This window comes from Amphibalanus amphitrite, unplaced genomic scaffold, assembly GCF_019059575.1.
Source record: "Amphibalanus amphitrite isolate SeventyFive unplaced genomic scaffold, NRLGWU_Aamphi_draft 000136F_arrow, whole genome shotgun sequence".
Lineage (NCBI taxonomy): Eukaryota > Metazoa > Arthropoda > Thecostraca > Balanomorpha > Balanidae > Amphibalanus > Amphibalanus amphitrite.
In genome coordinates, this window is record NW_024881631.1 from 148,738 (window position 1) to 164,182 (window position 15,445).

The following is a 15,445-nucleotide window of genomic DNA, read 5'->3' on the forward strand; positions in this document are numbered from 1 at the left end:
TGAACTGGCTGACTGGCTGCATGTTGCAGGCTAGCGCTTTCCTGGTGACTTATTTCCTATCGGGGATTACGTTTGTTCGGACAACAGCTTAGCAAATCTGGCCGTGATCTTATTTTTCCGGCAAAGGTTATGATCGAAAAATGATCAGGTTGAGGTCAAGATCAGGCCGAGGTAAGGGCGCAGGTCTAGGCCAGGTCAAGGCCATTTCGACTTTCAGGCAAGGTCAGGTCACTGTGACTAAGTGTAGGCCAGGTCGAGGTCAGGTACTTGACACTTCAGTCAGGTAAGAATCAAGCAAAACACTGCACGGCTTTGGAGTAGGGTACGTCAGGAAGCTTCTGTCTACGTGTGGTGTGAGCTCATGGAGGTAGAAACAGTATCGTGCTTTTGAACTTATTGCACTGTTACAGCTAAAAATTCACGCAAGCATGGTGGCAACGAAGTAAGGAGTCATTCCGGACGCAGGCAAAACCTCTATTTTGAAGAAAAGGGCCTGTACTTGTTTCAAATTGCTCCTTCTACCTATAGCTTGGACATTAAATGGCAGGGGAAAGAGTTCTACGCCGACGATCCTGAGCTCGCAAAAAGACAAGTCGAAACGGCTCACCTACTCCTTATCGATCTGCCGCGGGCTATGAAGAGCTAAACAGTTCGTTCCACTAGCAAATATCGCAATGATAAAGTGTTAGCACTATTCCACTCACAGCCCCGTTCTCACTCGCTCTCACAGGGTGACGGTTCTCACCTTCATATTCCGATCCGTGCGGTTCGATCCGGTCAGTGGTCACTGGGGTTCACTCGGGTCACGTGATCAGCGGCGACTGATGGCGTCGGTCCGCACTGAGAGTTTATATCACCTCGGTCGGCCACGCCTCCGCCGCCGTGAGATAAGGCTCAGAGCTGGCCGGGAAAACGGGGGCGCCCGGCAGGAAAGTCGTCCCCTGCAGCCGGCCGGCCGGGTGTTTCTGTGGGCTGTCAGGGGAGACAGGAGCCCGAGAGAAGGCCGACGGACCATCGCCGTCAGATCAGCCGCCTGGAATGGTCAGAGACACCAGTGATTGGGTAAAGATGTATCACATTCATTCACTCATGTTTCCCTGAGTGGCCCTGCACCTTCAGCACACGAGAGTGGGAGCAAATATCCGGGCGATGCACGCACCTATTCACAGAAATTCATGCAGCAGGACTTAGGTCGGGCCTTCCTTGATCACCCAACCCCTCCCGTTCTGCCTGCCACCCCACTGGTAGCTGGTGGGGTGCTCAAACTAGAGCGAGCCCTCCCGAGATGACCGCTCAAAGATATAGCAAATATGTACTCCTACCGCGAGCGACGAAAGGCTAAAACACTGGATTTGTTACGTACGATAATTGTGCATTTATTGACGGATAGAAGTCACTCACAAAGCCAATTATGTACCAGCCAGCACACGCCTATTACATACGCACACATACACCCCTACATGCATACTTACTTATACACATACATACATACAGTCATACATGCATTGATGCATACCTACCTACATACACGTTCGCTGTGCCAGAGCAGCAGTCTGGTCGGGTGGGCCGGCCATAGGCCGCCACATCACTCGCTGAATGGGTAACACAACATCGGCCGTCGGCCTGAGCTTTAAAGAGGACAACATACATCAGCCGCCGACCTGGGCCGTATGGCAGACGCCATACATACAGCGGACACCATACGTAGGCCGCGGGCCTGGGCCATACAGCGGGCACCGATCACACGGCCGGGCAGAGTACTGGTCCGCTGAGGCTGGTCCGCGCAGCCGAGCTAGTCGGAACTCGGAACTGAGCTAGTCGGAACTGTGCTAGTCGGAACTAATGGTCAGTTGTATCTCGCAGTCCAAACATGGACGGCAGAGGCACACATCACACAGGTTACACGGGTTAACCCCCACTAATCGCAGCTCGTTAAATAATCTGCCGGCCGTGGCCGGCGTTTGTTCGCAACCAACAACAACACAAACAACAATGGCGGCTCGACATGCAGCGTGAGGAAAGGACTATCACTGGAGAGCAGGCCGGGGGCCGCGCGCCCTCGGTCGTTAAGAGAAGGGCGGGTCGGCGCCACCGCCGGCACCGCTGTGAAAGCACAAACCGCAAATAGGTGCGGACGTTAGTAAAGCGCAGATTACATGACGCACCACACGATACACTGAAACAACCTCTCGTCTCGGAGTTACCAGGACTGAAATATAACAGTACCGATGAGCGAAACCACTGATCACTTCACAACGCACAGGCAAATCTCCACTCTGCCAGTCTGGCCAGCACGGCCCGCCAGCTGCCGGTGTCCACAACAGGGCATGAGCTACCACCGGCGCCCACAGGAGACCGAAACCGCCGCCAGCTGCCACAGCAGACCGACGAGCCTCAGCCCACCTGACACCGACGGAAACTGACGTCCGCCGCAGCCGCACGCGACAACCGTCACAATCTCCCCGCCGGCCTTCCTGCCCGGTCCACTCTGCGTCCGCTACCACACAGGGACTCGAACGACCCGCCAACAACCGATCGAGGGCTCGGCCGCACCACAGCCGACTGTGTGCGCACTGGTGTGCTTCTGAGAGAACGCGCGCGTCCTGAGACGGCGAGGGCGTTAGTTCAAACCTCGCAGAAGGACCTGTTGAGAGTGCGTCCCGAGGCGCCTAGGGCACTCTCTGGTCACATCCTGTGTGTTACGGGCAGCTTCGGGGTGTTGGGGGCGCCCTGCGGTCCTAGGACGGCCCTGAGGCGCTCCTGGGAGAATGTCGGTGTCGGTGGTGGGTCCGTGGTGAGACGGGCGCAAGATAGATGCGCTGACGCCGCCGAGTGGCCCAGAAGGTACCCGTTCGGAGTGACGCAGTCAAACCACAGGGACGGTGACGTCACTCAGCGGGAGATAACGTTAATAAGCGATTGGTGACGTCACTCCACGATAAGCCGCACGTCCGAGCGCACCTCCGGCTCATCTGGAACGGTGACGTCACTGTCAGCTCGACTGGCTATGGACGTCACGAAACCTACAAAATACTACTTCGATCTCTGATGATCGGCATGAATTCCTTACATGTTCCTCTCAAATTTAAGATTCCGTAGATAAAATGTGATGAAGTAAGAACCAAACACAAACGACTCAGCACAGCTGCACAGTCAAAAAAATGCACATATCCCTTCGGTTTCTGTACCTGACTGGCCGTTGCTGTATTTGTGCGCGGGGCCCGTCTCGCTGCCCTCCCACCGCTCCTGGCCGGCCAGGTCTCGGTCGGCCGACCCGCCGGGACTGCCGCCCAGGCTGAGGACAGACACGTGCAGGTGGGCTCCAGTGGACCGCACACGGCAGGGACAGGCACCGGGAGCAGACTCGTGCACCGGACGGAGCACCGTCACCATTTACACAACCACGTCCAACCATCATACCGAATAAAGTGTGTTCATTGCCTTTAAGCGCGTTGGTTTTAGGTAAACTGTGTGAGAATGCGAGATAATGGCCCTGTTGCCATTGCACATTGCACCAAACTGTCGATACTATCCTGTGCGCAAGTAAAACTTATCATTCATGCCAGAATTGAGAATAAAAACAAACACCCTCCCCTCGTCTGATCCACCAGAGTTCTCTTCAAAAGAACCGAGCCACCACCTTCAATATTTAGTGATCACGGATGCATCAATCACGGGTCCCAGCCCCGCACCTTTGTTGTCCACCCCGACACACCCCGGTCAGCTCAGCCGCGTCCCGCGGTGGGTGCCGCCTCTGGTACTGACCTGGCGGCGGGCGGGCCGCCGGCCGGCTCGTCCGTGGTGCCGTAGCTGACCGAGGTCAGCGGCTGGTGGCGCATCGGGAAGGACACGCCGTCACCGATACTGGGGGGACGGGGGGGGGGAACAGCGTGTCATCAACAGATATCAGACACAGAGGGACTGAAAGGGAGGCTGAGCACAAGCGCGGGGTGCGCAGTGAGCACACATGGGGAGCAGAGTCAGAGGCAGCAGGTGCAAAGTAACACGCCAGCTGGCTAAATGTGCATAAAGTTAATTACTGCATTGATAGAACGAAACCCACAGCTGATGCTCGCTCATCAAATATATTGCCGCAAAATTATTGAATTCTGAACTATCACCATAACCACAAAGAATGTACTGTGCATTCTAATTTCTAGACGCATTGAACAAAAATTTTCATCTGGGTGAATCTGATTCACTCACGAAGTGAAGACGGGCAGGAACCACTTGAGCTTGGAGTCGCCGAATACCTGGCAGAAGTTGCCGTAGCGCGTCATACTGAAGCCGCGCTTATCGGGCCCCGAGTAGAAGATCGGAGGCCGGAATGTCTCTGCGAGGTTACGGGTCAAAGGTCAGCGCAGGCCATCCAAAAATATTCGAAACAATCAGACAGAACATTGAACTCAAGAGGAAATCTCAGTTTCAACCAATGGCAAAAAGTACAAGCACACGAGATTCAAGCGAATCGTAGAAAGATGAGTTGGCGAACCAGTTGTAAAGTTGCAAGTATCACTTAACATAAGAACAAAAAGAAATGAAAATTGGTACGCAACAGAAGATTTACTGAAGAAGCAAATTGAAATTCATAACGATGTTAAAATAAGCATAACTCGAAAATCGAAAATAAGCATAGCTCGAAAGACGCAGCCATATTGACTTTTCACTTACAAAGGCAGAATATATCAAGACAACGACAAAACACTATTAGCATGCATAACCTAACATAAGACTAAAAAGGAACTCAGCTCGGAAACGGAAGAAACTCGTCGTCTGTTTGCCAACATACCAAGAGTCGACTGATTTCTGATGACCAGATAGCAGTGATAGCTGAAGAGAGAGATCAGGCTGATGCCGAACATGGTCGACACGAAGAAGAGGAAGAGAATGTGGAACCGCGCCATCCCCTCAAGGCCGTCCTGCGGACCAGCGAGGAGTCAGTGACTGGGACGTAAAAATACATGACGCAGCGTTTAAAAACAAATGTAACAACACAAGGGCGTAACTAATGACGTGAATCAGATGCAGCAAGTAGACATAGGTATCAAGCGACAGGCACCGGTGGGGAAATAGCTTACCCTCCAGAAACCGATGAAATACTGAAGTGATGTGAGCGCAATGAACACACAATATGCGAACGCGTAGCCCAGAAACAGCACGAAGAACTTGTAGTTCGAAAATCCGATGCAGTTGTTCACCTGTTGAAATTAGAAAAACGGGTATCAGTAAGATGCATTACGATGGGGCTGTCTAGAGAACAAGAAAACGCTAATGAAAGAAGTAAGGCTCCACTACGATTTTTTTAGTCTGAAACGACAGCTTTCAACAGCGGAGGCCGCCTAGCGGTTCTCACCTACGGACATTGGGTACCAGAAGAGCGGCAGATCGCCGGTCAACTCACCCAGGGACAGTGATGGTCCATTTTGAGCACACGCTGCAGACAGAGCTGCAGACAGAGCAGTGTTACCCACCATTCCCAGAGGAAGCAGTGGGTACCTATTATTCCCGTATTACTCACCCAGGGACAGTGGTGGTCCATTTTGAGCACGCATTCGCTGCAGACGGAACAGTGGTGGCACCGGTCCGGCTTGATCAGACGGCACTTTTCACAGTAACGCACCGCTGCCGACGGGAGAGACACACAGGTCACGGCGAGTGTACAGCGGGGCAAGGAACGGCATACACTGCATCACGGCAGCCTGATACATGGAGTAAAGCAGACGTTGAAGATGTTGAAAACACTCAGGACCGCACAGGAGTGAATGAATTGTGTACTGTCAGGCACCCGAAAACATCGGGAACATAATATCGATACTGACCTAAACTTGACACATCCCGACTTCCAATCATGAAGCACACGGGTCATTTACTGGCCTCAGCCAGTCATTTGCCGACCTCTGACGATTATAAAGAAACCTCTGTAGACCAGATACTGACCTCCGCCGGTCATGGTCCGGTTGTAGACGGGCAGGTGCTGCTCGACGGCGTGCCGCTCCAGGAGCTGACCCTGCGCTCGCCGGTTCTCGATGGCATCAAACTGAGCCTGGTCCGCGTCACTCAGCCGAAACTGCCGGTAACGACTCATGTAAATACACATACACGTGAGGTAAGTGGGGTAAAATCATGCGTGAAAGGAAGAGGGACGAGGGGGTAGATGAGAGACAGCAAATAGTGTGACTCAAGGTCTTCCGAGGTCCGATGCTGGATGGTTCCCGCTCCAAAGTGCAAGTCAATGCCGTTCGGAGTCAGCATGACAGGGAAAATAAACGGATTGGTGCCAGGCTACAACGGAACAACCTGATCTCTCCGGATACCTCACAAAGACTCGGATGGAACACGAAGTAACTCGGTAGTTCGTGAGTATCGTGCCGTACATTTTTGTTCTGCGGTAGGGGTGGGGAAACGGTGGGCACCGCACGAGAAACACGGCCAACGGACACTAACGGCCGTAACGCAGGCGCCCATAGAGCCGACTTTCCTCAATCAGACGGGGATGAAGAGAGGCTACTGTGGTGATAAATGACGTCCTTCGGGTGGCAGCGAGACGTTATGAACAGTATCAGCGTAAGGTATCAGTGAAATTATCTGTGATACTGTATCCGCGCACGGTATTATGAGATTATCCGTGATATTGCATGATATCGTGTGAGACAGCACGGGCTGTGTTACTGTATGCCTCCAAGCATTGCGATTTGGGTACGTCCGATGGAATTGTATATCCCAGATCCGGCTTCGCAGCGGTTATACGTAATCGGAACGTATAAATATTTGAATGTGGACACCGGATAATGGATATTCCAGCCGACCCTGCAAATAGCAGCGCACAGCCCAGTGGCGGCAAGGACCACGAATCGCATTGCGACAATCTGATGAAAATTCTGAAAGCTTTTCAAAACTCAGGATCAACAAATACGCATACCAGTACCAAGTGACTCGAGACTCAAACTTCGTGTCCGGCATTTTTACCGCGACTTGCCGGATCGTCGATCGATCAGTCACAGCACCCCCTCCAGCCCCCCCCCCCCCCGTCACTCAGCGACAGTACCGCCGAGACGGCCGCAGGGTCGGTCGCCGACAGTCGGTGGCGGTCATTCCGCTGCTCCGGCCGCCGTGTCGACACGGCCCGGCCGGTCGGCGGCGGTGAGCACGGAACACTGGTCCGGCCACAGGTGCGCGCCCAGCTGGGCCCGCTATAGACACCGGCCTGTACCGGCGGCCGGCGGCAGCCCACAGAACCGGCGACCGGCGACCGGCGCAGTCTGTACCGGACCGGTACAACGAGCAGACGGGTCAGACTTAGAGGGCATAGTCGGAGCCGTTCTTTCCCAGGGAAGGAATAACAAACTCAGTCAAATGCTGCAAAGGAATCAATGTCCAACCCGACTCAGCTAAATAAGCTAACAAGGTAAATAATGCCGTATACGCCAGCAAAAATAAAGGGTTGAGCTGGGACATTTCGCTATTGATGCAGAGGGCAAACCATGCGCGCTGCAGGAGAGCAGGAGCAGGATCGCTCCAGCTGCAGGGTCGGGATCGCCTACTGCAGGAGCGGCCCCAGCCAGGAGCGTGACCGGCGCCTCCCGTCCCCGCCGCCGCCCCCGCGGGCCGACCGTTCGGTAGAAATCTGTCACGGTTCTGTACGGGAAAACGGCGCCCCTTCACGGCCAGCGCGTTACGCAAGGCCGGCGCCGTCCGACACGCCACGCGAGCGACAGTCAGGCACGCCACCGACCTGCCCTTACGGTCACAAAGAACATCTTTGGCTGAGTTCGACCAGAGATCCCGCATTACGGCTATGTCCACGTCCAGTGCTCGGTGCTTGCCTCCGCCGACCTATGAGCTGTTGCGATTCTGCTCATCCCACAGGGAAACCCCAGTTCGCCGTCATTCTCGCGATAGCGTATACAGAGTTCAGCAGTGCGCACGATGACGTTACAAGATCGCGGTCGGCCGTCCGGAAGTGACATCACGACCTCGAGCGGCGCGCTGAGTCAGCGGCCGCCGCGGGTCTCCCGCCGAGAGGAGGGGCAGGCCGTGAGGCACACCCCCGCGGAGGAACGGACTGCCGCCGCTCCCCGGCCGGCCGGCAGCCGTCGAACCGGGTCACTGGAGGGGTGACGGGTCCGCGGTGGGATGTGTTGGCGTCTGCCAGTCCGTCGGTGGATGGTGGCAGGAAGCTCAGATAGCAGATGCCTCCTCGACACTTCAGTGCTGTAATCCACTGCAGCACTCGGAGCGATTGTAGCCTCCGTTCATGATTTTTCGCGCCGTAGTTCAGTAGACGAAACTGCCCGTTGATGACATACGGGTTCGAGTCACTTCGGTGCTCGATATGTGAAAATCCTGACAGGGTGGTCTGTGGCTGGTGAGAACAGCCATGTGCAATCATGCGTGACGTGACGAACCGTACTGGCTACGTAGCCTCGATAAGCCTCAGTTTCTAGATTCTCTCGAAAACTGAAATTCACCGACGGTACGGAACTCTTGCATGTGAGACTAGTTCACCTCACAGAACGAGCTGGCTCCACGAGTCCGTTCATTTAAAGCATTCGACTTCGAAAGCAAATATTTGGGTATTCATTACATATAGAAAGTTGAACTGTGAAAGATGAGTTATACCGAATGGAATGAATTTTTATCTGTTTGATCAATAAAAAGCTTAGCTCAACAGGCTTAGGAGGCTAGGAGAGGAGAGCCATCTCAGCTTCGGTGATAAGTTAGTAATATATCGTGATAATGTCCGGCGAATATCGGAAAAAAAAAATATTGGTGCACGGTTGAACGCTGGCATAACGAAAAACTACAAAATCTCAACGAAGCTTAACAGTTACCGACGGCGACCGCTGCGACTAACGACTTAGCGAAAGAAATCGTAAAAATTACCGGCAGAGACTACGAAACTTAACGACAGAGACCATAAAACTTGTTTGTCATAGACGATAGCATGCATTCCGATGCGGATGTATCGGGGATGCACTGACCAGTTAGGGAGCCGAATCGCGTGGAAGGCACTTAAAAAGCAGTGTCCTTGATCCGCTCCTCGAAACGATACACCACATTCTCTAATGAAGCATGCCATCAAATAACATGTTACATAAACATTACATAAACATTAATAATGTCTGATGCCTGACAACGAAATGGCATGTCCAAGTGTATCACTGTGTAGAAAAATGCTGTGTGCAGTACTATCGCTCGGGGAACGTTACGAAACTACCGTACCACGCGGATGTGAATCGCCCTCCTATGGCATTGGCGACGCTTAGGCTTGCTTCCCTCAGACCCAAGTAAGAGCTAGGAGCATGTCTCACCTGTTTGGGGACCCTGGCGATGGGAGTCATCACCGTCTGGTAGTACGCCCAGAGAAACAGTACCAGCACTATGTGGTACAGGATCAGGTAGACAGTCTTCTCTGCATAACTCTCCACTGTGACTGTGGGGTGAAAACACAGACACAGCTGGTGAGAAGGTATTCACTAATAGACATTAGCATGAGCATGGAGCAGAAAAAGCTCAACTATGAGCAGATCATTTATGAAATCATTAACAACATTGAAAAATTGATGGGACTTTGCCTTAGTCTACTGCACAGTGTACAAAAGCATTAACACATTTAATGTCATAGCTGTTTGCTGCAATATCACAACTGTCAAAGCAATTTAAACTGTAATAGTCATAAACAAGCATGAATAAAGCTACCTAATGGGTAGGAGATTAGTTTGCATATCTTCAGATTAAACCAGGAAGAGTAAATTCAACATTCAAATGGGGATGAATAAAAGCATACTCACATATGTTGAGCTCAATGACATAGGCATAATATGACCATCCCACAACACCAAGAATGAAAATGACAGGAATCCACTTGCTGAAGCAGATGCATATGTTGCATGGCTTTCTGACAATATCTACAACATTTGCCATTTCTATATGTGTCATGGCATCCCTGTAAGTATCATTTGTCAATACACACACCACACAAATTCCATGATGACTCCACAAATTTGCAAGAGTTTATTACTTTTTAATTAGATATAGGCATCCCCTTTCACCATAAATGTAAGCCATGCCAGAGTGTCCAATATAAAGGAGTCAGAACTCAGACTAATCAGAGCCTGCAGAAATTCAACCATAAATTGAAATGCTCAGCTCATCATCAGAGATCTTATGCTTCACAATGTTCAAGAATAAAGATACAAAATGGGCAAGGGGTGACAGTAAATTACAGATGAATTGGATCTGAAGCTCTAAACAATCCAGAGGAAGTATTCCTACATAATAATAATAAAAACAATGGAATTGTTCAGTCTAGGGTGACCGGTTTTGCAAGAAGTTTCGAAAAGTTTTGCTCCCCAGGTCTAATCTAACGTATTTGGGGGTGCTGATCACGAATCCGGCGGAAAAAATATAAAATTCGAATTTTTTTTTGACCGCCCCGGCTCTTTGAATATTTTCGGTTTTCTCAATTTTTGCATGTTTTTGAATAATATGATGAATATAATGAAAAAAATATTAACAAGGTATCGCTAAATGCATGTACCAGTCCATTCGGCATACAGCGGCGTCGAAATCGGCACGCCGCCTGCTTCACCGGCCTCGCAGGAAAGCATAAGGCTCGAAAGGTTTGCGTTAGTTACCCGATTCTCTCCATAGATGGCGCTGGCGTAGCCGCCCGCCGGCCGGTCGTTGCCGTGCCGTTCACAGCCCCGGCGGTCACTTGCGACCGTTGTGGTCGTTATGCTACGTCTATCAAAGCACGACAGAAATGTTCACTTCATTTTTATGTTACTTCAGACATATTTTAGACCTAATGTTGAATTGGATAAATGACTATCGTGAATTGGCGAAATAGTGGAGTGCGCTCGGGGGCCATTTACAATAGCGAGGAACGTAGGTGGATTGATCTGAGTAACATATGACACTGCGTTCACTGTTGATATGAAGTTTATTCACACTATGTAGTCGGGTGACATGAGAACAAAGTGACTAACATACCTTGTGTACGACACATGGATGAAGCTAATGCTACTTTTTCATTTTGTTTCGGTAGGCCCGTTTGTTCAGAGCGTAGCCGTCCTGTCGGTCTGCGCCTGTTACAGCTGTGACTGATTCGGTGGTCAGCTTTACAGCCCTTTCGGTGGGTTGGGAATGGCAGGGGACCCCCGTTTTAAGGGGAGTCTGTAGAAAGTCGCGCAACTCATCCTTGCTCATGTGTTGTACACAAGGGGGCTCAATGTCTCGGCCCTCGTCAACCGCTCGCTGCACGTTAACCAGTTCCATATAGTTGTTCGCTTAAACGTTAATTTCCGGCAGCCGGAAGTGCCGAATGGGCTGCTGCTGTGGCGGTGGGGGTGGCAGCTTTGGCGGCGGTCGTGGCGGCGGTGGTGGTGGTGGTGGTGGTGGTGATGGCCGCCGCCGTTTCAGACGCCGCTGCTGCTGTTGTGGCGGCGGCGGCGGTGGCGGCGGCGGCGGCGGTGGTGGTGGTGGCGATGGCCGCCGACTCTGTCGCCGCTGCTTCTGCTGTGGCGGGGGCATGGCATCAGGGCAGATGCAGTCCGCATAATCCAGAGCATTCGTCAAAAAAGGCAGGGACAGGAGCAGCCGCCGTTCCCGCCCCCGCCACAGCAGAAGCAGCGGCGACAGAGGCGGCGGCCATCGCCACCACCACCACCGCCACCGCCGCCGCCACCCCCGCCGCCGCCGCCACAACAGCAGCAGCGGCGTCTGAAACGGCGGCGGCCATCACCACCACCACCACCACCACCACCGCCGCCACGACCGCCGCCAAAGCTGCCACCCCCACCGCCACAGCAGCAGCCCATTCGGCACGTCCGGCTGCCGGAAATTAACGTTTAAGCGAACAACTATATGGAACTGGTTAACGTGCAGCGAGCGGTTGACGAGGGCCGAGACATTGAGCCCCCTTGTGTACGACACATGAGCGAGGATGAGTTGCGCGACTTTCTACAGACTCACCTTAAAACGAGGGTCCCCTGCCATACCCAACCCACCGAAAGGGCTGTAAAGCTGACCACCGAATCAGTCACAGCTGTAACAGGCGCAGATCGACAGGACGGCTACGCTCTGAACAAACGGGCCTACCGAAACAAAATGAAAAAGTAGTTAGCTTCATCCATGTGTCGTACACAAGGTATGTTCTCAAGGTTCAAGGTTTGTTCTCATGTCACCCGACTACATAGTGTGAATAAACTTCATATCAACAGTGAACGCAGTGTCATATGTTACTCAGATCAATCCACCTACGTTCCTCGCTATTATAAATGGCTCCCGAGCGCACTCCACTATTTCGCCAATTCACGATAGTCATTTATCCAATTCAACATTAGGTCTAAAATATGTCTGAAGTAACATAAAAATGAAGTGAACATTTCTGTCGTGCTTTGATAGACGTAGCATAACGACCACGACGGTCGCAAGTGACCGCCGGGGCTGTGAACGGCACGGCAACGACCGGCCGGCGGGCGGCTACGCCAGCGCCATCTATGGAGAGAATCGAGTAACTAACGCAAACCTTCCGAGCCGTATGCTTTCCTGCGAGGCCGGTGAAGCAGGCGGCGTGCCGATTTCGACGCCGCTGTATGCCGAATGGACTGGTACATGCATTTAGCGATACATTGTTAATATTTTTTCATTACATTCATCATATTATTCAAAAACATGCAAAAATTGAGAAAACCGAAAATATTTAAAGAGCCGGGGCGGTCAAAAAAAATTCGAATTTTATATTTTTTCCGCCGGATTCGTGATCAGCACCCCCAAATACGTTAGATGAGACCTGGGGAGCAAAACTTTTCGAAACTTTTTGCAAAACCGGTCACCCTATTGTTCACTTAAGGTTAAGAATTAACATAGATTTCCTTCCAAATCTTCATTTAATAGTTTTTCATAACTTAGCATGAATAGATGAATGAGTAGCTTTTAACCCAACTGCCATGCTAAGCAATGTTTGTTGTGAATGACCACTCGGAACCATACCCAACCTTGCCAGCATCTGGCTCAATGCACGGTGACTATAAATATCAATGCTAATCTTGATTGAAAATAAATTACTAGGCACCTATCACAGATAGATATCAAAATGGTACAAAAACACAGACCAGGCAATGTGGAGCTCTCTGGCTACAAACTGCAGCAGCTAAGCTACGAGACCAAAACATTAACCTCTGCACAGGCACTACAGGGCCCCAGGTCCCTGAGGACAAACAAATTAGTAGAGAAATGAAATATCGATGTGCTATGCACGAAACAGTTCTTATTTTCTTGGCCCTATTTTGAATACAATTATTAGCATGACGCTTAGGGTTTTGAATTTTGATACTTCTTAAAAAGCTGAAACTCTGCTTGAGGCTCATGACAATGATGAATAATAATAATATAAGAATAACCAGTAACCTCATAATATAAATCAGAAATAGGAGCCAAAAGGTTATATTTAAAGTTATCGAATATTTCGCTCCTGGAGCTTCGTCAGCGATAATTACAGAAAAACTGTAATTATCTGTTAAACTGTTTTTCTGTAATTATCGCTGACGAAGCTCCAGGAGCGAAATATTCGATAACTTTAAATATAACCTTTTGGCTCCTATTTCTGATTTATATTATGAGGTTACTGGTTATTCTTATATTATGCTTAGGGTTTTGATTGCAGTTATATATTAATATTTCAGCTTTAAATTTAGATCATGCAAAAATTCTCGTAAAATTCACCAATGAATGGCATGATTTCAATTTGTCATGACAAAGATTCGTTAGGTTACGGTGTTACCTGACTTAGCTTGGATAACTACCAGCTTGATATTCGGAAAACGAACTTAGAAATATAAATTAAATGATTTCACAAGAAATACAGCTATATGGCTCAGTTGTTGTTGTTGTTGTGGGTTAGGGCGCGTAGCAACTCTATATGGCTCAGCCATTTCAACTTTCACACCACGACAAACGCGCACCAGTCCAATGAAACCCTCCCGTCCGCCCGTCACTCTGCGATCAAAACAACTTTGTGCTGTAAGAACACTTTCAAGGTTGAAGATTTTCGGAGGATCAAAATAGATTCAATATTTAATGACGTCATAAAACTTTCTGTGGTAGGTGTTTTACATGTTTTGTTTTACCATGTTTTGCCAAACTAACATGAAACTTAAATTTCTTTTTAGTTAAATTATATGCTCTTTTTCCTCAAAATGTTGCAATAACTCAAAAATGGTATTAAATTTTGAGCTCATGCCGATCAATTGATCAAGATTTTGCTAGAGTTATCAAGCTGCGACAATTCTGGTGCTCTAAATACAAAATACCCTAAACACCCTTATCGGGATATGCATAGATTATATCTATGGGGATATGGGTATATAGGGCCAGGATACTGTTGGACCTTGTACTCGTACGTGGCTTGCCCGTTCAGTCAAGTGTTTTAACAGTAGGAGCGCGTAGAGCTGTCTTTTTTAAGACAGCTCTATTATCCCTTGGTGGCCGCTCCAAGGCCTTTTAGTGGCGAACTTTAGCGCCGATAGGCAGGCCAGCTAAGGTGGTCGACTTTTCATCTTTCCTCTCACCCACTCTTCGGGAGATTCTTAATCTCCCCCCACCCTCCCGCCTCTCGACTTTCCTCTTTTCGTTGTTAGCCGGGTTTTCCGGGGTCACCGGCCTGCCGGCCCCCTCCGCCCAATTTTTTTATCCTGCCAAGACGCTTTAGTGAATTGCTTACTTACTAAGAGTTAAACGGTTAGAGGTAATACCAATACGTACTTAAACAAAACCAACAAAACATAACGTAGTAAAACAGAAAGCCGAATACATCAACAACATGGACTCTCTCGACCGCGAGCCGGCTCCACCGGGTCACCCATCCGAGGAGCCCGCCGAGCTCCCCCCCTCCCAGGCCATCCCCGAAGGACCGGCGTTCGTCCTTGTGACAAGGGAGGAAGGCAGTTTCCGGCACACGAACCCGTTCTCTCTTCGCCGGTCAATTGACAACTATATAGGGCCAGTTAACTCTCTAAAAGCTCTCAGGAGTGGCGCCCTCCTCATTGAAACAAAAACAGCGACCCAAACACAGCAACTGCTCCGTACCGCCTCCTTCAGAGGCACACCAATCACTGTCACCCTGGCCACCCGACTTAACTCGATCGAGGGATCGGTCCGCTCGGACGCCCTCACGGAGGTCCCTAACCGAGAGCTCCTCGAAGAGCTGCAGTCCCAAGGCGTCGTCCGAGTACAGCGTCTCCGGTCCCGTGACCTCCAAAAACTCGGACCAAACCCGACCATTCGCCTCACGTTCAGCGGCCGCACCCTACCGCAGGCCATCCGATGCGGGTACCTCTCCGTGCCCGTGGACCCCTGGGTCCCGGCCCCGCGCCCCTGCACCAAGTGCTGGGCCTATGGCCACTCAAAGCGCGCCTGCCGTCGACGCCAGCCCATGTGTGGC

General features: G+C 50.8%; 1 protein-coding gene across 3 annotated transcripts; it reads right to left on the bottom strand.

The window, feature by feature from the left end:
• Window positions 1-1,351: 1,351 nt before the first annotated feature.
• Window positions 1,352-14,003, bottom strand: LOC122382261 (palmitoyltransferase ZDHHC20-B-like). Of its 3 annotated transcripts, none has more exons than XM_043367360.1 (11): window positions 13,952-14,003; window positions 9,792-9,946; window positions 9,312-9,433; window positions 5,938-6,067; window positions 5,519-5,622; window positions 5,079-5,198; window positions 4,790-4,919; window positions 4,207-4,333; window positions 3,766-3,864; window positions 3,189-3,295; window positions 1,352-2,972 (listed from the first exon to the last, which is right to left on the bottom strand). In XM_043367360.1, the coding sequence occupies exons 2-11, from the start codon at window positions 9,937-9,939 to the stop codon at window positions 2,929-2,931; spliced, it is 1,131 nt and encodes a 376-aa protein (XP_043223295.1). In that variant the 5' UTR covers window positions 9,940-9,946; window positions 13,952-14,003; the 3' UTR covers window positions 1,352-2,928. The 3 variants fall into 3 exon arrangements, with proteins under 3 accessions (XP_043223295.1, XP_043223296.1, XP_043223297.1); XM_043367361.1 differs by having other exon boundaries at window positions 13,968-14,000; XM_043367362.1 differs by having other exon boundaries at window positions 13,869-13,961.
• Between the last annotated feature and the right edge of the window lie 1,442 nt (window positions 14,004-15,445).